The sequence below is a fragment of the Miniopterus schreibersii genome, assembly GCF_964146895.1.
Source record: "Miniopterus schreibersii genome assembly, chromosome: 17".
Classification (NCBI taxonomy): domain Eukaryota; kingdom Metazoa; phylum Chordata; class Mammalia; order Chiroptera; family Miniopteridae; genus Miniopterus; species Miniopterus schreibersii.
The window spans coordinates 5,827,720-5,849,445 of NC_138117.1; the positions used below are offsets into that span (position 1 = coordinate 5,827,720).

The window sequence follows — 21,726 nt, forward strand, 5'->3', positions numbered from 1 at the left end:
AAGATGCGCTTGTTAATTTTCAAGAAAGACTATGTAAAGCAGCTTATAGAAGGCAACAGAGTTATGGGGGAAAAGTGGCAAATATTTTCAGAACGTACCTTCTTCTCTTCTTTACGTAGTGTGGTGAAGAAAGAGGTAATTACTAGCAGTCCAATATGGATATGAAACCCACCATCATGTGAGAAGGTTATTTCCCTAGAAGTATCTTAAAATAAGTTAGCTGGTTTGTTTTTGCGAAGACTGTTATGAAATGATGATCAGTGTTCAGGCTTTGATCTACCTTTACAACTTTCAGGAGGTATTCATGTATTGAATACTTGTTTCTCCTCTCGCTCTCAAGAAAATATTTGTGGAAACGAAGTTTAACTATGTGTGCATCTGAGTTTAAATTTAACTTCTTTGAGAATTAGCCAGCATGTGATGGCTTCAGAAAATACATTGTTTTCTCCTACATGTATAAATACTTTATGTGTGACTCAATCTGTGGTTGTTTTAATTCACCCAGAATTCAAAATCTGTGCCCAAGCTTTCATTCTTATTTCCCTGTGTTTATAGTGTTGCTAGAACAGTGTGTAATGACCTTTGTAATTTTCATTCCTTTTGAGTTCCAACATGGTAGGTATGTTACTGTGATCCTTCGAATTTGCATTTAAAAATATTTTTGTAATTTTGATGAATTTGCCTGTATATTTAAATGTTACTGAATGGAAATAAAACCTTGTTCTCAGCCCTGATGAATGGGGCTGGAAAGGGTAATAGGGGGAGTATAGACATGGATTTGGTTTTATTCATTCAAAAGCCTCTATGCCTATCTGGACATGGCATTCCTGGAGAGCTCTAGCATCCCTTTGCTCCTCTTGATAATTATGTCTTAATAATCTTTTGATTATAAAGACATTCTGTGAGCAACACTATTATGTAACAGAATATACAGTATCTATTTTGTGGTTAGTTATAGCTGTGCTTCCCTATGGTTTGCATGTCATTTGCATATATAGAAAATGGTATTTGCATCTGGAGTAATCAGAAAAAGCTCTAAGTCACTGAAAGCTCCATCCACCCCAGGTCTCTCCCAAGGGCCAAGGGAATCGGTGCCTCAGCACAGAGGTGACACATCTCGTGTGTTGGCACACCTTGAGGACGCTCAGACTCTCTGACTTGCTCTTCTTTGATTAATATTCTCTGCGTATCTTTATTATGACTCCAGTAACAGAGTGTTGATGAATTCAAGTATTATTGTCACATTTAAATTGCTTTATAATTATATCCCCTCCATTATAACAAAACAGTGTTGTGACAGCATAGGGCCACTGTGGGAAGTCATTTACTTAGTGGGTCAGGGTCTTCGTCACACAGCCAGGGCAAGAAGGAGATGAAGAGGTCAGCTAAAGTGATCTGATGGTCTGAGGACCCCAGTAGGTTTCAGGGAATGTAAGCCACATGGCGTATGACTGGCTGCTCAGCTACTTAGGGTTGTAGTGTCGTTCTCTCTCTGCACGACTTTGAACTACTTCTTTCGTCTGTGTGTACCCCCTGCCACTCTCATTAGCTCTCTGTATTTTCTTTCTAGTCATTTCCTCAGTTCCCTTTTTTCCAGTTTACCAAGCCATTTTTTAGCCATTTCTAACCCCCTTGGTGAGTGTTACAAGCAGGAGATTGGAGTGAGAGAGGAGAGAGAGGTTGGTGTTTTTCTTTCTTGTTCCCTCCCCATTTTGGTGCCCTTCATAGAAAACATCCATATTTCTTCAGTCTGGTGAAGCCTCAAGAGATTGTCCCTTTTGCTGAAGAAGCAGCTCTTTTTGGCTCCAAGCCTTATGCATAGGATTCTTTAACTTGGGCGCTAAGCCTTGTCTCCAGTCCCTGAGTGCCTTTGCTCAAACCCCGAACCCTGACCTGAATCTGACACTTCCATTGGCCACCATGGGCTCACCCCCCACTCATTACCCTGACTTTGTGTTTCCTCTTTATTTCTGACACTTCAAGATTTTCCTTTATTTATTTCAAGGTTGGCTATTGTATTAGTCAGAAAAAGATAGCACTCTTACATCTGGCAGTTTTAGGAGAGTTTAATAAAAGGACAAAGGTGTTGACTGGGAAGGGAAACCACAGGAGGTAGTCCAGTATCTGGATCTAGTAGCTCTGCAATGTTGTTCCTACTAATAGACTGAAAGCCAGGGAGGGAGAGGTTATCAGAACAGGGAATAAATACCCTGACTTCATTCTCTCCCTCATTTCTATCTCCTGCCACTGCTACTCATTAGCTGAAACCAGCCAGAAAGCAGAGGATAAGAATATTGATATATATTGTTACACTCCCAGGCACAGAGGGAAGAAAACAGTGGAGAGTAGATCTAGGCCAACGGAAAGACATACAGCACTTTCGTGTATTAAAACAAATTCTTATTGCATTTTATCCAAAATTTCTACGCTTTTGTAGTGGGGAGAAAAAATGTTCATTTCAGATGAGTCTGCCATGTTGCTTGATTTAAAATTTCTTTAACGTCACTGAGCACTAAGAGCTGGTCTTTTGCATCTTTGTTTTTCTTTCTCTGCCTTGTACATATTATATTAGGTTCCCAATACCATTGATGAACTTTTTTTGGTGATTTTTTTGGGTGGTAAAATATAAGTACCTAAAATGTATTGTTTTAATCATTTTTATATGTACAATTTAGTGGCATTAAGTATATTCACAGTGTCGTGTCACCATAACCACTAGACATTTCAAGAATTCTTTCATTGTTTCAAACTAAAACTCTGTTCTCATCACGATGACTCTCCAGCCTCCCATTCTCCCATCCCTGTTCCTGGTAACCTCTATTGTACTTTCTGTCTCTGAATTTGTCTATTCCGGGTACCTCATATATGAGGAATCATACAGTGTTTGTCTTTCTGTGTCTGGCTTATTTCACTTAGTGTAATGTTTTTAAGGTTCACCCATGTAGTGGCATATGTCAGAATTTCATTCCTGTCTATGGATTGGTACTATTTTATTGTATGTATGTATGTATAAGCATATTTTGTCTATCCACTCATCTGTTGATGGATATCTGGGTTGCTTCTACCTTTTGGCTATAATGAATAATGCTGCTGTGAACACTGGTGTGCAAGGTTTGATTAACTTTTAATTAAATTTACCCTGAAGAAATTATATGCATGTTATATGACTTGTGTCTGACAAAACATTTCAGAACTAATGTAATACCAGGCATGCTATTTTAATTTTTCTTTACCTGTTGAAATATGTTGATATGAGGCACTTGGTATAAAAACTCGGGGGTAGAGGAAAGAAAGTGAATCCAGGATCTTTAAAGATGCTTTATCAGTACTGATTTTCTGATTCAGAAGAGCACATTTCTGTCATTTTAATGTGATTTGCTTAGTACTAGTATGGATGGCCTAGAATTATACTGACACTTAATATTATCCCCAAATGTATTCAAGTATATTTCTAAGATTTGGCAGAGAATGTGGGTACCAAAGGGGAAAAAAGAAAGAAAATTAGAGTAATGTGTTTAGTTTCTATAGTAACCTTTAAAGCAGAAAAATAGAATGTTAGTAATTTTCTCTAAGGTGTATTTTTTTTCTCTTGGGGAAAACTAGCTAAATTGTGTCTGCTGTTTCCCCACTCCTTGCCGTAGACCCTCTCCTAAGAATTCCCTTCCTCTGATTTTGGTATAATAATTTTGCAGAGTTTGACAAACGAACAAAGATGATTCTGTTAATTCTATCAACTTATATTTATGTAATTGAAAGGAATTGTTGGAGAGATTATTTTGACCAGCATCCTTATTTTATGTATTAGAAAATTGAAACACAGTGAATTGAAGTGTCACAGTTGGGACTGGGCCAGCTTATTTTAGCGTGTTTCTAAGTTAATGGAATCTGTGGAGGAGACTTTGGGATCAAACAACTTGAGTTTTTGTCTCTGCAACTTATGATCACATTATTTAACCTCTGTGCCATAGCTTTTTCATTTCATTTTTCATTTATAAACTTCTGTTAATATCCATCTCAGTGTGTTACTATGAATATTAGCTTTGTGCAGTTTGTTCATATTCCCTATGAACATGCTATCCCTCTATGTATATATGTGTCCTTTAGTTTCAGTAAGATTTTCATTTTCTTTTTAGAGGTCTTACCCTTTTTGTAATATAGTCTTTGATATTTAATATTTTTTATTCAATTGAGATGATTATATACTTGGTTTTTTGCTTTATTTTAATATCACTAATTACTTCAATTGATTTTCAAATATTAAGCTGATCTTGCATTTCTTTGGTTTTTTGTTGTTGTTTTTTACATATAAGGTCATGTCCTCTCTGAACAGAGATAATTTAACTTCTTTTCCAATTTGGATACCATTTATTCCTTTTTCTTTCCTAATTGCTCTGGCTAGGACTTCCAGTACTATGTTGAGTAAATATTCCACTTAAGTTTTTAAATAGTAGGCAGTATTTTTAAGTTGAGCACAATTTTCTCTTTTGATAGTAATTTTGTGTGAAGGAAAACTTTTGGCATTGTTTCAGCTCTAATAAATTTTGTACAAATAGCAAAAGATGAAAAATTGACCCCCTGTTGCCTTTTCTATTTCCATATTGGCTGTACTTTTTATGCTGTTTCTTTTCCATCTTAAAAAAAAGTGTTTAGTCAAACATTGTAGGTTTAGAAGTAAAATGATTTATACTGAGAGGCTTCCATTGTTTCAGAAGTGTAGGTGTGAAATAAGATTATATTATCTCAGTGCCATGCTGGATGTGAAATGTAGACTTTCCACCATGATCTGTCACTAATTATCTTTGTTTTCCAAGGATAACACTAATTTAAGCAACCGGTTCAGGGCTTGGTACAGAAAACATTTTACACACATTGTTTCTGAATACATGGATATTAAATAATTTGGGAATGTTAACTCATTATAATTAAATTAAGTCTGATTTATTATGGTACAGGGCATAGAGATGTATATGTTCATTAAGTCACTACAAATATATTTCGATGTAAATACTTAAAACTATGAATATGAGCTTATTTTTGTTTGTTTTTATTTCTTTATTTTAAACGTAATTTATAATTTTATCAGATCTGTTACATGAATTTCTTGAGAGTCTAAATCCTACTATTTGTTATGTTCCTAACTATTTCTTAGAGAAGATTGTTTCCTTATGTGTTATGTAATTTTATTTTGGGAGTTCTTTAATGGGACTTTACCTATGAAGTTCTTACATAGTGGTGATGGCCCGTTCCCCCAGAAGGGATTTTTATGCTTTTTTCTCTCAGGGACTTAAGGTCTATGCTCACCTTTTTACTGTTAATCTCATAGCTCTATTGTATATTTTCAGTTTGCTAAAAGTAGATCTTAAAAGTTCTCATCACAAGAAGATATAATTTGTAACTGTGTGGTGATGGATGATAACTGGACTTATTGTGGTGATCATATCACAATATATACAAGTATTGAATCATTATGTTGTACTTCTGAAACTAATATAATGTTATATGTCAATTATATATCAATTTCCAAAAAAAGCATGAATAATAGTCTGAGAACTTGTTTGGCATCAGCTGCTATAAGCAACACTTGTCAGTTTTTCAGTTATTCAAGTGCAGTTAACCTAAACGGTAATGTGCCTCGATTATTTCAAACAACCCCTTAGAAGCAAATTTAGTTTAAACATTTTACTCATTTTCTATTTTAAGAAATCCACATTACAATTTTATATCTCCTGAATATAGACTTATTTCATTCAATATTTATCCTTAACATTTAGTGAGAAACTTTTATTTAAAATGTGGAAATGTTAGCATCTATGTTATCATCTAATCAATTAAGTAGCTGTTGAAAGAACAAAGATAATATATTGAAGCAGATTAGATCAATGAAGGTTACCATTTAGTCTTTACATACCAATCAACAATATTATTTGTTTGTAATGCTTTTTCTATTTCTAAATAATCACATCAGATAATCTCTCTAGTTTTTCAATTATTGGTTTACTTGGTTTTGGTTTTTAAAATTCATATAGTTTTATTGTGTAGATATAATCTGAGGTCACCTTACATGTATTGTGCTTATTTATATCAATTATGTATCTGAGCACCACTTTGAAATTGCAGTTTTGAATTTTTAAATTCCTAATTAATACTTGCATTTTTAAAAAAGTTCATGAAAACTGTTTAAACATTTGCTATTTAAAGTATAGTTTTTTCTTGCTGAGTTGGGTCAAAACTATTATTTTTAAATTGTTTTAACTGTAAAGAATTTACTATAAATGAATCTAGTTTTAAAAAGCACACTCTTAACAATTGTTTGTATTAAGTAGAAGTATTTGTTTATATGATCCTTGAATGATTTATACTTTAAACTATGAGTAATTCTTTTCATGTTGACATGTTGATAGGAAGCACCATACTTTTCAGTGAATATAGCTCTAGCTTCCTGAATATCCGTCTGGGTGGTGTAGAGGGGGAAATATGAGTGAGAGGCTTAAGTACTGAGCTTAAAAAACAGTTAATCATTTTTCCCACCCTTGCCTTGAAATAATGGGAGCAAAGGTAGTGGAAACCACAGCAGGCCACTTGTTACTGTTGACTTAAGTACAAACAGTGGTGGAAGTGTTTAGCCCTTTGGGAAGTTTCGTGATTGAACAAGAACTCTGGAGTTATTTTGATAAGGGAGGGTAGCAACGTGGCCAAGACTGTGATCATCCCTGAGGTCTGAAACAGGCCAAGGACGAAGGGCTCGAGTGTTTGCTCTTCCAGATGAACAAAGATAAATTCAGCTAGGAAAATAAACTCGGTATTGTGGTCAATTTGCAACAAAATGGTGAAGGAACTAAACTGTATATTTTGGAACTTGGCATAAAGAGGTGTGGGAAAATAGTTCAGCATCTCCAATTCTGGCTCAACGTTGCTATAGAATTGGAAATAGAGCAGAAAATTAATGCATAAACATATTTAACAATACCACACCAAATATTGTAAATCCAAAATGAAAATCGAAACTCCGTGAGGAAAGAGAGTAAACCTTTTTCTCAGGAGTGCTTACTTATTAAATTTGAAGCCACAATTTTCTTAGCATTCATACTGAACGTACCTAACTGTTAAAAATCAAGGTCTTAGTGATACGAGGTTGCTGTTTTCTCTGCAGTTTCCAGGCTCATGAGAATGATATTCTTCTGTTTGAGGGAGAATTAATTTATGAATGCTTCTGATCTAATAACCTATCTTTAAAGAAAGGCATACAGACTACCATATGTTGTCTTTTATTGAATTTTACTTTGTAAAATGCATCCTTTTCTGGGATTAGTTTGTGCTTTTCGTTAGATGCTGTGTTACTTTAGACAGCTAACCAAAAACCTGAATTTTCCTATAGCTTCAGGTTTCAGTCCATAATTTGTTGTCACTGTAAATCACAGGACACTACTGCTTTACTGTGCTAGGTGCTTAACTGTTCCAACAATAAACACTTACTTACTGATTTGTGAAAATCTTCCCCATTTGGTCTCCTTCTGGGGAGTCAATAAAATTGAATTTGATTCTGATTAAAAGATGTTGTAAATCTGGAGTTAAGGTAAAAACTTCATATAGTAACTGAATACACCTACTTAGGTATACGGATGGCATGTCTCTGGCAATGAGTGTAGGGTTTTTTGTTTTGTTTTGTTTAAGGTTTTACTTTCCTACTTTTAAATGCCAAGCTAATGGTTTGACTAAGAGATTAGTCTGAGAAACTACCCGTAGAAAATGGTACACTGATCATGTTATATTATTGTCTATCAAGTTTCAGGGGATGTTTTGTTCTGGCTCTTGACAACTGCTAAATTACTCTTTGCATAGGAGTTAGAAGTTAAAAGTTGAGAATATATGGCACAGGTAAATGGGCTGAAATGAGAAAGATGACAAAATGAGACAGGCAAGAGGGTATGGGACCCCAGATTCTTAAGAATGTGAGTGGACAGTTTCTAAGTTCTGGTTGAGCTTGATGTTGATAATTATACCTCCTGTTTGTGAACTGTTTATTATAGGTAATCATTTCATATTCGTGTTCTTATTTAATCTTAACGCTAAGAGATAAATATTATAATAACCATTTCTTTAGAAGAGGAGACAACTATGAAAGATTAAATCACATAGCTAGTGTCTGATGTTCTTAACCTAATACATCATGCTGCCTACTAGACTAACTTACACACTTAACTAATGCTTAAATAGGTATGCACATATTTTAAACAAATAAACATGCTATAGTGTATCGATTAGCATATGTTTATATTATTAGTTTATATTATTAGCATTGTGTATTAGCATAAGCATTTAAATGATTAGCATTAGCATATATGATATGGAAAAGTTATGGGTAATTAGTAAAGATTTTTTTAAGTTACAAAGTGTTGTTTTTTGTCAACCCAGGGAGATTCTGTACAAGCAGGTGATGACTCGCCATTCTCAGATTCTGTTACCTTGGAACAAACTACAAGCAACATTGGTGGATCCAGTGGACGTGTTAGTCTGTGGATGCAGTGGGTGCTCCCCAAAATTACTATAAAACTCTTTGCTCCAGATCCTGAAAATAAAGGCACAGGTACAGGCTTCCTTTTCTTCTGTACTGCAAAGATAAAATATCAGACTATTTTTAGAAAAAATAGTAGACTTAGTTTTACTTGTCATTGTCATATAAATTAAATAAACATCATTAGATCTAATTCAAGTGATTTCTATTAGCAATACTAACACTGAATGTTATACCTAAATTTTGTCCTGTTTGTATTAAAATTCATCCTAAAAGCCATGAGGTAATTTCTTCTTGGTCATATTGATGTATTATGTCATTGTCACTAAAAATATTGCAGACATCAATGACTGATATCAGATATAGCACATCAGACACTAATTAGGAACTCCCGTATCTTGAAATAGGTATCCTGTCTTAATTGTGAGGCCTAGATTGATGTTAATTTTACTTATTATTGTAGACTCTTGTGTAGGTAATGAACAGAAAGTTACAGTCTGTTTTCCGATGTCAAGAATACTGTGCCTTTGATTGTGGGTCCAATATTGAAATTAATGTTTACTTCTTATTGCAGAGCTTTGTATGGTCAGTGAACTAGAAGATCTCAGTGCTTCCATAGATGTTCAGGATGTATATACCAAAGTGAAATGCAAAATAGAAAGTTTCAATATTGATCACTACAGAAGCAGGTAAATAATGAGTAATGATTACGGGAAAGGCTATATTTTCTTTGAGCAAAGTATAATAAGAATTTTTACATTTATATTGATTAGTTATGTTTTAGAAATACTGTACTTACTCCCAAAGAGGTTCTTAACAGATAAATTGGTTAATATTACTTGGTATTCATTCATATGTGGAATATAATAAAGTTTTGTTTCATAAAATGGTAAATCTGTTCATAAATATCCACATTGCCTTATTAAATGACCTAAGCTGCTTTTCCTAATCATCTCACACGTTTGTTACGTGGGTTGTTTATTTGCTAAGGTGCCTGGGACACAGGTGATGGCTTTGGTTTTTGCCGTGTCCTCGCCATCCACTCCCTGTAGCAGGCTAATGTAGATTAAATGAAGCAGCATCTCATGTCCTTTTACACTCTGTAGACTTCATATTTCACAGATGATTAAAATACATGTGGCTGATGTTCCTAGAACCATATTTTTCCTTCCCTAATAAATTTCTATCAAAACTGATTATAAGCAAATATACTTTGTTTTTAATGAGAAATGATAGTAAAAAATGAAGTTTTAGATACTTTCACAAAGTTATATAGTAATTTTGTCTATTTTCCAAATAAAAATCCAAATGCTTTTTGTTTTTTTAAAATTGTTTTTAAAATAGCATCTTATATTTAATTTCATAGTATTTTGGCATACCAACAGCCTTATTTATTTTTTCTCTATTCATAATATTCATTCAAAAATTATTTATTGAGTGCCTGCAGAAGCACATGTTTCTACACCTTTATTGATGCATTATATACCCTAAAAACAGTCCTTTTTATTTAATAAGTTTCTAATTCTACATTAAAACATTTGCATTTTTATCCTGTATTACATATATAATATTGCTCATGTCAATAATTATCCAACTATCATAGCTGAAAAATTGTGTCATAATTGCCAAGCATATGATAATTGTTTCTGTTGTATTAACAGTGAGTTATTAATTGATTTTTGATAATGGAATGTTTAGCTCTTTAGTTCCTTTTAAATGGTATGTCTCTGTACTCTTAAAATGACCCTTGCAAATGATACATGAATATTATAATTGAAATAATTTCTTAATGTAGCTGTTACAATCTGTGATCTAGATCAATGGCTTTTACTGTAAAATTTATGATAGTTTTAAGTATTTAGATAATTTATTCATTTAATCAAAATATTTATTGAGTGTGAATTATATGTCACACACTACTAGACAGTGGGTGTATAGTGATTAACAAAAATAGACATAAATCATGCCCTTGTGGGCCTCATAATCTCATGGGTGAGAAAGAAAGAAATACTTAACCAAATAAATATATAATTATTAAGACAAATGCTCTGTGCATAACTACCAGGGTGTGATGCTCATGTAAATTGTTCTGTTGATTGCATTGTAAGGTCCACGTTTTAGTTCAGTGTAGTGTTGTTTACGTCATACCTCTTTGAAATAGTTATATTTGCTCAATTTTTAAACTCAGAATAATTGAAGAGAACAGATAAGGTGAACTTATGTTTTCCAGGCCAGGGGAAGGTTGGCAGTCAGGACATTTTGAAGGACTATTTCTACAGTGCAAAGAAAAACCTGTGGTGAGACTCATTTAGTAATTATGATTTTTTGAAAATATAAACTGTTTATCTTTGTTCTTTCATGCAGTAGGATTAATGGTTACAAGAATTGGAGCTCAGAGTAATTTTTTTGACTTATTCTTCCAACATTACATTATAAAATAAAACTATTTTTTTAAGCTGCTTATGCTTTGTAACCATTTTTCCTGTATAGCAATTAAGTAAATTTTTCCAAAAGTCAAAGGTAGGATTGCTTTTATTAATATACTTTATCATTAATGTATTATTATATTGACTTTTTAGAAGTTTTTCCAATTCATAAGTGAGTCATGTGGATTGTTCTTTATCATAAGCTAAAAGTAGTCATTTTACACTAAAAATACTTTAATTTTTGTTCTATGTCCATTAACAATGCTCTTGCAGAAGATGGTCCAGACACAGGCCACACCTAGCAGAGGCTCAAATCTAAACTATCAAACTTGAGCAGGATTAAAACTGCCTAGATTTTTTTGCTTATGGCTTTTATTGCTTTTTGTCTTTTCACCTTCTTTGCTCCTGTCCATCACCTCAAGCCTTGGGAAACAGTGTTGGTCTCTGGGGCAATGTGGAGGTGTCTTCCTTTCCTGTACTGACAAGCTGAACAGACGCACCTTGTTGGTTCGACCCATCAGCAAGCAGGACCCTTTCAGTAATTGCTCTGGCTTCTTTCCTTCTGTAAGAAATCATTTTTAAATTATGCTACAGAACTCCATTAACAGGAACCCAGAGAAGGAATTAGACTATGTAGAGTCTACCCTTGATTTTCCTTTCCCTCTGTACCATCTACTTTGTAAATGAACTATCATTAATTTTAAATCATACACTTGTTTTCCACTGTAATCTGATTTGTTTCTGGGTTACTTGTGTATGCTGTTTATCACTCTGGTTTTGTGAATATAAACTAATTTTACAATCACCATAGAAAGGCAAAGTCGGATGTTAAATGTTTTTTATGTTATGCATGTATTGGGTGACCAAGAGTTGACCATACTGCTTTGGTCATTCTTTTTATGCTTCTTACTTAGTTTGCTTCCCCCCTATTATTATGCCATTTCCTTTTCACAGTTAATTCAAAGTACCTTATGTGATGCCCTCTTGAATCTGGAAGAGGCTGTATGTCCTTTGTTGACTGGATAGACAATGAACACTAGACCATACACCATGGGCTTTTAGAAGTTTGGAACCTGGTTTTTCCTAATGGGACCATAAACCTGACTATATTATTAAGCTAATTGTTTTAAGTGACATGTTTAAAAATCTTTACCTGAGGATATGTTCATTGATTTTTAGAGAGAGGAAAGGAGAGAAAGAAACATCAGTCAGTTGCCTCCCGTACACGCCCCGACCTGGGATCAAACCCGCAACCAGGGTGTGTGCCCTGACTAGGAATGGAACCCGTGACCTTTTTGGTGGACAGGATAATGCTCCAACCAACTGAGGCACCTGGTCAGGGCTAAGTAACATTTTTAAGTCAGTAGAAGCACATGTGTTTTAAAATATTAAGAGTAGACTATTGCAATAGCAATAGTGATTCTCTTAAGAATTTATTAAATTATTACAAACATTTTTAGATATTTTCTTAGTGTATGTAAACTACTTATCTACTTACTTCTTCCCTTCTTGACTTTTTTGTAGGTCAAAAGGAATTTAAAGCATATACCTTCAGCATTAGAAAACTTAAGACAAGTATTTAAAATAATTGTGTTCCTAGATTTAATGTTTAGTATTTATTTGCACAGCAAATGCTAGTTTCTGAATTGAGTTTTGAATTTTTTTTCTAGCCTTGTCTGAAAAAGATGTCTCTTTTGTTGGAGGAAATTATGTTTAGATGTATTTTCTTCTCTTTGAATATCATTAGTGTCCATTAAAAATATTCTTAATAATTTTAACCCCAAATTATTTTTAATGTCCTTTAAATTTTTTCATCAATTTCACAATTTTTTATTTTATTGATATTTCCTAATTATTAATGCTTTCTAAATTTTAATCTTAAATCATATAAAATACTGATTATTACTGTATGAAAAGTAATTGTATATTATTAACTATATCTGCTATTCTTTTTTTCTTTTTCCCCCTCTCTTAAGGGCGTTATAGATTCAGTAGTGTTACTAACAAACAAATTGTCTCTCATAGAAGTTGACCTTTTAAGAGCACCTACATTCAATATTCTAAAAATATTTTTTCCAAATCAAAACATTTCTACCTTGAAATACCTTTTATACTAATTCCATGATTCAAATGTTGCCATTAACGAAGATTTGAGTTGGGTTATTTTAGGTCAGTTGTTGATTCCACCCCCTCCAACGTCCCGTTTGGACACCTTGGACAGTGTCGCTGGCCTCTTCCGCTGGGCCCTCCCACAGCCACCCTCTCCATCCACTGTTGCCTGCTGTCCAGCAACATGGTGATAACAGTGGTTGGACTTTTTCTTGCTTTACCATGTTTCCTTTTGTTTTGAGTATAGAAAACAAATGGAAAGAGAGATCAGAAGAGAGGCAATGAGAAAGTTAGGAACAGTAAAAAGAATGTTCTGAGGGCAGGACAGTTACATGAAAAATTATTATATTGCCCATCCACTTAACGTATACTTCCAAGTTTTTTAATGTTCACAAAATTAACTTTACAAAAGTAACATGTATTACAAAGGTAAATTTTATCTCACCTTTCTTCATTGTAAAGTCTAGATTAAAAACAAAATCAACAGTAATAGCTGCATTGCATACTTTTTTCCTCTGGCCGTGTCACGCAAGAGGAAGAAAGTGGAAGCAAAAGAGGTTTAGGATGGGTAACTGGGTTCAGACACGTCGCCGCTTTGCTGCTGCTCACGTTTTGCCCGTTGGAGGAGTATAGTTCCTTCGTTTTCTTCCTAGTTTATCTTCTCTCTTAACATTACTCTTTGGATTCTAATAACTAATAAAACTATTAAGCCTTAGGAAGAGGGATTAGGAATGTGAAGTATAATTACTCTAATTTTATATTGAGTAATTTGCAGAATGGGATTTTATGCACATTAATTTGTTCAGGGAAACTTTTGAAGAGCTGTTTTTTTCATATGTTGAGAAATACAAGGTATGCATTTTACTTTACTCTTAAAAGTATGTTGTTTTACTATAATTTGTTTATAATATGCAATTTGAATATGAGAATTAAAACGATTTTGTCAGAAATATTAAAGTTACAATAACATAATTTTCAATCTCAATCAAATGTTGAGAATTGTAGAAGAGTTGATAGGTTTTGTAAACTATATGATAGCCACTGGAAATAGGCATGTTTGAAGGACAAATGTTTTATTTCTGTGTCATGTTATCATTTCTAGTAAACATGCATTAAATGGTTAGTTTAGTTATGAAAGCATGGTATCAATAAGGCTTTTTTTATGGGCTCAGTCTTCATATAAATAAGCCAGATTATCGATGGGGAAAAAATTTTCTTGTAAATGTAAGTCAGGTGAAGTCAATCAGTTGAAGTCTTTTTACTGAGGTGGTTGATCACAAATGGAAATAAATAACCTGATTATTTCAATTTCACCTGCATAAACAACCCCCATATTGTGACCCATATTGTGACCCATATTGTGACAGCATATTTGTTATTTTAATGATAAATTATCAAGAATGAAAAGATAAAATCTAGAGGTGATCTGTTCCAAATTCTGAATGTTACAGAAAAGGTACAAGTCACAGAAACAGACACAAAGAGGTTAATTACCTCTTTCAACATCTCCAACTAGACCTGAGGATTCCTAAGTTTCAGCTCAGTCATACCAACAGTCCAAGAAGCTTTTGCCCCATCTGCAGAATTGTTCAGTAATGTGCTCATTAAGAGTTAGAGACATGATAGAAGGTTGTAATACCAACTGAGATCATTTTCTGCTTTCAAATAGTTGTGGTGTTTTTTTTAATGAAATGTGTATTGTGATTTCCTTTTTCTGGAACAGACAACTGCAAAACTCCTAGATGGCTCTCATCAGCAGCATGGATTTCTTTCTTTGACATATACAAAAGCTGTAACAAAAAATGTCCGTCACAAGTTAATATCAAGAAGTGAGCGAAGAAGTTTTCATAAGTTATCTGAAGGTTTAACGGATGGTTCCCCTCATTTTCTTCATGAAATTCTTCTTTCAGCTCAAGCTTTTGATATTGTCCTTTGTTTTCCTTTACTTAATGCCATTGCAAGTATATTTCAAGCAAAACTTCCAAGGACCCAAAAAGAGAAAAGAAAATCTCCTGGTCAGCCCATGAGGACCCATACAGTGACTTCACGCAATTTACCTTTGATTTACATCAACACAAGTGTAATCAGAATTTTTGTTCCCAAAACAGAAGAAATGCAGCCAAGTATTGAAGGTATTGTCTTCCGAAATTGTTTTGATCTGATTTAAATAACTTCCTTCTAGAGACCTCAGTTTTCTTCCTTCTTTTTTTTAAAAACATGGCAGCTGGTTATAGTTTGCAGTTTGGGGTGTTTTAGAAAGTGTCAGTGTGTTATAGTCATTCTACAACTATATCTTTAGGAGATATGTGAGAATACTGGGTATGTTTTGAGTCTCTTAGTTACTAGAGTAAGAAATATAAGATTTTTTTCTTCAGGGCTTTTGCAAGTAAAGGTTAGACTTTCTGTCATTTGTTTTATTAAACTCAAATGTTGTGTTCTATATACCTAAGATAACTAAAAATTAGTTAAAATTAGCCAGCACACCAGAACTCTTATGGCTTCTTCCAGGTGCCTCGGTGCCCTCTGAAATTGTTCCAGGTTTTACAATGGAATGAACTGATAATCCCTCAAAGTGACTTTTAAAATTTAATGTCCACCATGATATAAAAAAATGAAGAACTTTAAGAATTTTCAGTGAAATTATAACACAGTGGTTAATTGTATAAACTTTGGAGTTACACAGACCTGAGTTCAAATTCCAGTTTTACCAGTTATAAACTGTGAAATCTTGAGCGAGTTAACTAAATCCCTGTTTAAAATGGTTATAGTAGCACCTAACTTGGTCGTAGGTCTTAGTGATAGCTTACTTTCAGCAGATGACTACATGAGACTGGGCATGGTACCAGTTCCATAGGAAGCTCTCAATAAAGGAAGTCTTATCAGAAGAAGGCAGTGCCCTTTCTTTGAAAGTAGAATTTCTGGAAGTCCCACCTTTCACCACTGCTTATATCTCATTGGCCAGAGCTTAGTCATATGACTATACCCTCTGTAAGAGGGGGTGAGAAACTATCTTTCCTAGGTGGTAGTGTGCCCAGCTAATAAATCAGGACTCTGTGAATTTGAGAGAGAATAGAGAATGAGTTTTGACAGATAGTTTCTGCCACATGAAAACAGCAAAATTCTCCTTCCTTTTTCTCTTCGTTATTAGGAGGAAGACTTTGAATGGTCAGTAACATTATAGAACTAAAGAAAAGCACCTGGTGCCAGTGTCTTATCAATCTAGTCTGTCTCTTGTTCTGTCTCACACTGATAGATGATTTTAATTAGGGAAGGTATTCTGCCTAATATTCTCAATAGTTAAGGTGTATTCAAAGTAATGGTTTCTTTAACCTTTCTGTAAATAAAAGTTTTGTAGAGTTTTTTAGTTCTTAATTACCATGATGCCTATCTAGTGATAAATTCAGTGTATCATACTTATGTTTTCTTAATACAAGCCAGTTCCTATTTTTTAATTCTAATTTTAGTAGTGACTGTCATAAAATTGATTACTTTGAGATGTGAAATTACTATTCTCTGCATATGTTATACTCTCTATATTCTGACAACACTATACACTTGTTTTCCTCTGTTCAGATAGTTTATAAAAACACCTGAGCTAGTCTTTTTCTTTATAAAAGATTTTTTATTGATTTTTAGGTAGAGATGAAGGGAGAGGGGGAGAGAGAGAGAAACCTCGATGTGAGAGGGAACATGTGAAAGGAAACATTGATTGGCTGCCTCCTGCATGCCCCCTGCCTGGGATCAAGCCCACAACCTGGGCACATGCCCTGACCAGGAATAAAACCAGCAACCTTTCAGAGCATGGGGCAACACTCAACCAACTGAGCCACACCAGCCAGGGCTAAAGAGTTAGTCTTTATTAATGAGCAATTACAAATGACCACTAACCAGAAAAGAGGCTGCATATTTATTGCAAAGGCATTGACCTTTATGCTTTTTCCTTATTGTTATTCTTTATTATATGAATATCTAATGAATGTTTAGATAATATAATTTATATTAAAGTTATATAGGTAAAAAAAGAAACTTACATCTTTACACAGTATAGATCTCTGAGAACCAGTTTAAGAGTCATAACATTTTCTCATAACCATACGAGAGGAACAGATATAAAAGTTTACTGAGATTTTTCAAACCATTTTTGATTTTCCAACTGAGAATAGGGGAAAATGCTATGGAAACAGAAGTAGTTTGGCTTTGTTATTACAGGAAATTTATCATTATTTTGGGAAAAGAGTCTGGAGTAGTACATTGCATTTTAAAAACAGCACATTGCATAATCCCTTCAACTTTCTCAGCCAGACCCCAGACCCCTCCCCTCTGACGGCTTAAGCAAAGAAAAAAACGGAAGACTCATGGACGCAGACTACTGTACGGTGATTGCCCAAGGGGGTGGGGGGTGGGAGGAGGTAGGAGAAGGTAAAGGGGAAATAAATGGTGATGGAAGGAGACTTGACTTGGAAGTAAACTATACAGATGATGACGTATTGTAGAACTGTATACCTGAAACCTGCATAATTAACCAATGTCACCCCAATAAATTCAATAAAAAAGTAAAATAAAAAATAGCATATTGCAGTATCTATGTCTTTTTTCCATTAAAATATATAGATATTTTGTATCTAGATTAAAAATAAGAATAAATAAAGTCTCATGATATCTCATATAAAATTCTAAATGTTTTTTAACAATTAAGGCTATTGCTTTCCACAGATATTTTACTGGTTGGCATACAAGCCTTCATTTTTCTATCTAGAGTGAGTTCCTGTAATTTTCATTAAAAATAAGATATGTTAGTAAGCTTTCATGATTTCCTGAAATTCCTTGTAGTATATACTTTATGTTCTCCATTTCATAATTTTCTAATTATTTTTATTTGAATGTAAACAATTGGTAAGGCCAGATGTCATTGAAACATCAGAAAAAAGGTGATGTTGGACGTAAGAGGTTAGGATGAGGTGGAGAAAAATACAGGGAGAGGCTCTATGAAAAAATAGGAAATGGTCATGCAGACAGCTCAGGGAGTGAAGCGACACATCAGACCGTGATGCTTTCCTGGTATCATAGAAGTGTTCCGGAATTACAGGTGGTCTTCAAATTATATGACTTAATTGGTCTCTAAATAGTAATTACCTGATAACTAAACCTACGATGAGGTCTTTTTCCTGTAGTATCCCCTCTGCTGGTTTAATTTAAAGTTTCACACCTTAAATTCCACACTATGAAATATCAGTATTGGTCCCAAATGCAAATAAAAAGAAGATAAACCAAATGTATGTGCTTCATCTCCCATTTATTGTTTTGAAATTGGGTCTAGAGTATAAAGCAGTTTCAGTATATTGCTTTTTCTAGATGAGTCATTCTGGCTAAGACTTTTCTTTTTTTCTTTTTCATGGGATTTTTAAAAAATTAAATTTATTGAGGTGACATTTGTTAAAATTATATAGGTTTCAGGTGTACAATTCTATAATACATCATCTGTATATTGTGTGTTTGCCACCCCAAGTCAAATCTCCTTGACTTGGTTAAGACTTTTAAATAGGTGTTCAGTAGTGTTTATACTGGTAAGTCATCCTGAGTTAGACATAGCTGTTTCTCACTGTAAGCATTTTTTAAAGATATATTTTTATTGATTTCAGAGAGAGGAAGGGAGAGGGAGAGAAAGATAGAAACATCAATGATGAGTAATTGATCGACTGCCTCCTGCATGCCCCCTGCTGGGGATTGAGCCCAAAACCTGGGCATGTGCCCCGACCAGGAATCAAACCACAATATCCTGGATCACAGGTCAATGCTCAACTGCTGAGCCACGCCAGCTGGGCTCAATGTGAGCATTTGATCTGCACTTAAAACTTGCTTGTTTTCTTAAAACATTTTATTTATTTGATATGCTAAATGCTTCTGAATTTATTTGGTATTTGTTAGTAGAGGGGACATTTTCACAGTGGATTGTTCATTGCTTTTTATGGCTGAATGATATTCCATTTTATGGATGTACCACATTTTGTTTATCCATTCATGTGTCATACACTTGGGCTGCTTCCACCTGTGGATTAGCTACTGTGAGTAGTGCTTCTGTGGTGAAAACTGGCATACAAGGGTACATTTAAGCCCATTTTCAGTTTTTTTGTTATATTCCTGTGGGTGGAATTGCTAGATCTTACTAATTCTATGTTTAGAATTCTGTTTTTGAGGAACCACCAATCTGCTCGGAAGCCCTTTTGACTGGGGCATGATTTGTGATATTTTTGAACTACTCTAATGTTTAGGTGTAGTCAGTCAACAAGAAGAGCAGTGGGAGTTTACCTGCTCTCCGTAAGGGAGGTAGCACCTGTGTGCGGAGCCCCTGAGCACCTCTGCAGGGAGCATAGGTCAGAAGTTCATTGATTAACTGGCTTCAGTTTTCTATCACTGGGCAGTGGTTTATGGAAACAGGTTATGCGCTTCACAGATTTTGTACACGTGAGAAGTAATAAGAATCTGGCTATTTGAGAGAAGGGAGAAGAAATATCAGCTTTATTTCATTTGTTGTGTATGCATTTTGTTTTGTTTGCTTGTTGATTTTGGCTTATTGTGTTATAGCCATTAACTAATACTACATATCACATGGTTTTGTTGTTGCTTTAAGTTTCCTACTTGGCTGCTATTACTAGGAAAATCCCCAACTGACTGTGACTACAGAAGTATTGCCAGACTTCTGCTATCATATTTTTAAAGCCCCTCCTCCTTTTTTTTAGTTCTGGTTGTGGTAGGATTTTTAAGGTCTAATTCTAAAATTCATATGCATAAATACCTTCTAAGTAGGTACCTAGACAAGCAGCATATTAGATGGGAGTATATCATTACAGCCATCTTCAGAAAATACGGTCTGCCACATTCTCTGTGGACTTTGGTAAATTTTAATCTTTTGCTTATGTGAACACTTTTTGCAATAAACACCTTTTTAGTGGTATTTTTATGACTTGGGTGAGTATATCTATAGAATAAATTCCTAGGAAAATGATCGTGAGGTCAGAGGGCACGTACCTTTAAAATATAAAGGGGTGTAAAATTGCCCTCTTAAATAGCTGCGCCAGTGTATGCTGTTTTCTCCATCTCATAATAACAAAGGCTTATGAAACGTATTGGTCTTTTGTCAGTCTTTCCTAGGACTGACCTTTTCCTTATCAGTAATTATCAGAGCTCTTTGTGTATTAAGTCTTGTCTGGTCTACACTGTATTGCATACATCTTCCATTTTTGTTCGTTTTTCGCCTTCTGCCTGTGTGTATGTCTGTGTATATATCTATATCTACTATATTTAGATGTATGCCTATATTTACTGTATCTACATGTATATATCTTTACTTATACCTACATTTATAACTAAATACCTATCTGAGATGTTACAAATTGTTAGAATATGTGCCTATCCATAAACTGTAAACACGCATGTCTAAAATTTAAAGATTTTGATAAATTACATGCTAGATTCTTGACACTTTATTTTTCATCATTACTACTCTTAATTCAACTGATCATAATTCACTCATGAAAAATTTTTTATTGCAGTAAAATGCATATAACATAAAATTTACCATTTTAAAGTGTAGACAAAATTTTAAGTGTGTATTTTATATGGATTATTGAATGAAAAAGATATAATGTGACTAAATAAGGAAAACACGATTAAAGCAGCATTTCCACGAGAAAGAAATGTGGTTATTTAAATGACTCCAGTAAGACCTAGTAAGAGTCAAAAGGATAGTATTTATTTTATTCCAGAAAGGTTTTAAAAAGTTTTCTTGAATAAGATTTTCACCAGATTAATTAAACTGAAAGAATATGTATAAATTATGTTTTGATAGCATAGCTAAATGGTGCTATATTATACTTCTTAGCAGAAACTATATTTAAAAAAATCTCCAAGCAATTTATGCCTGTAGGGAAGAGATGATTGATAAACTAAATACAACTATATTTCTCATTAATACACCTAATAGTCATTAGGTTACATATTTATTGTGAACCTTCTTTCTGTCCTCAACTGCAAATCTGGCAAAAACTGCCCAGCCAGCATGGCTCAGCAGTTGAGCATCGACCTATGATCCGGGCAATTGAGGTTTGCTTCCCAGTCAGGGCACAGGCCTGGGTTGTGGCCTCGATCCCCAGCGGGGGCGTGCAGAGGCAGCCGATCAATGACTTTCTTACCATTGATGTTTCTCTCTCTCTTTCCCTCTCTTTTCCTCTCTCTGAAATCAATAAAGAAATATTTTTTAAAAACAAAAACAAATATTACAAAAACTGATAAAAGCTTTTTTGGTAACTTTGTGTAGGACTCACACTAGTTATGGCTTTATAATAGTCTACCATTGCTGGGAGCAAGTTCAAATACTCTTGGAACTAGATGCTTCACTATGCTGAGTTTATGTTGAGGACCTTAAAGGAAAGTTGTTCTCTAAAGTATTTATTTCATGTTGGATTTAAGAAAACTTAGTTATAAGCAACAATCTTTCTGTTATCTGTTATTTGCATGAAAATTCTGCTCTTTATTTAAGCTTTTGGTTATTTATATACAAGCTCGTAATTTCAGAGTTGTTCATAGCCTTTTCATTTTCAATACAACTCTATTACCCCAAGAACAGATAAAATCAGACTTGCATTTCATGTTCCATTGAATTATAAACATTCTTAAAGTTCA

The 21,726-nt window shown here is 34.0% G+C and overlaps 1 protein-coding gene across 4 annotated transcripts in view; it reads left to right on the plus strand.

Annotated features, from left to right (window-relative positions):
• The window catches only part of VPS13B (vacuolar protein sorting 13 homolog B), a 454,815-nt gene that overhangs the window by 213,622 nt on the left and 219,467 nt on the right, over positions 1-21,726 (plus strand). For 3 of the 4 annotated variants that reach the window (XM_081116974.1, XM_081116975.1, XM_081116976.1), the window contains exons 26-29: positions 8,413-8,584; positions 9,087-9,201; positions 11,361-11,502; positions 14,771-15,179. In XM_081116974.1, the coding sequence (XP_080973100.1) occupies positions 8,413-8,584; positions 9,087-9,201; positions 11,361-11,502; positions 14,771-15,179 (838 nt within the window). Of the gene's footprint in view, positions 1-8,412; positions 8,585-9,086; positions 9,202-10,742; positions 10,810-11,360; positions 11,503-14,770; positions 15,180-21,726 lie in introns of all 4 variants that reach the window. The other variant, XM_081116977.1, reaches the window with a different exon arrangement.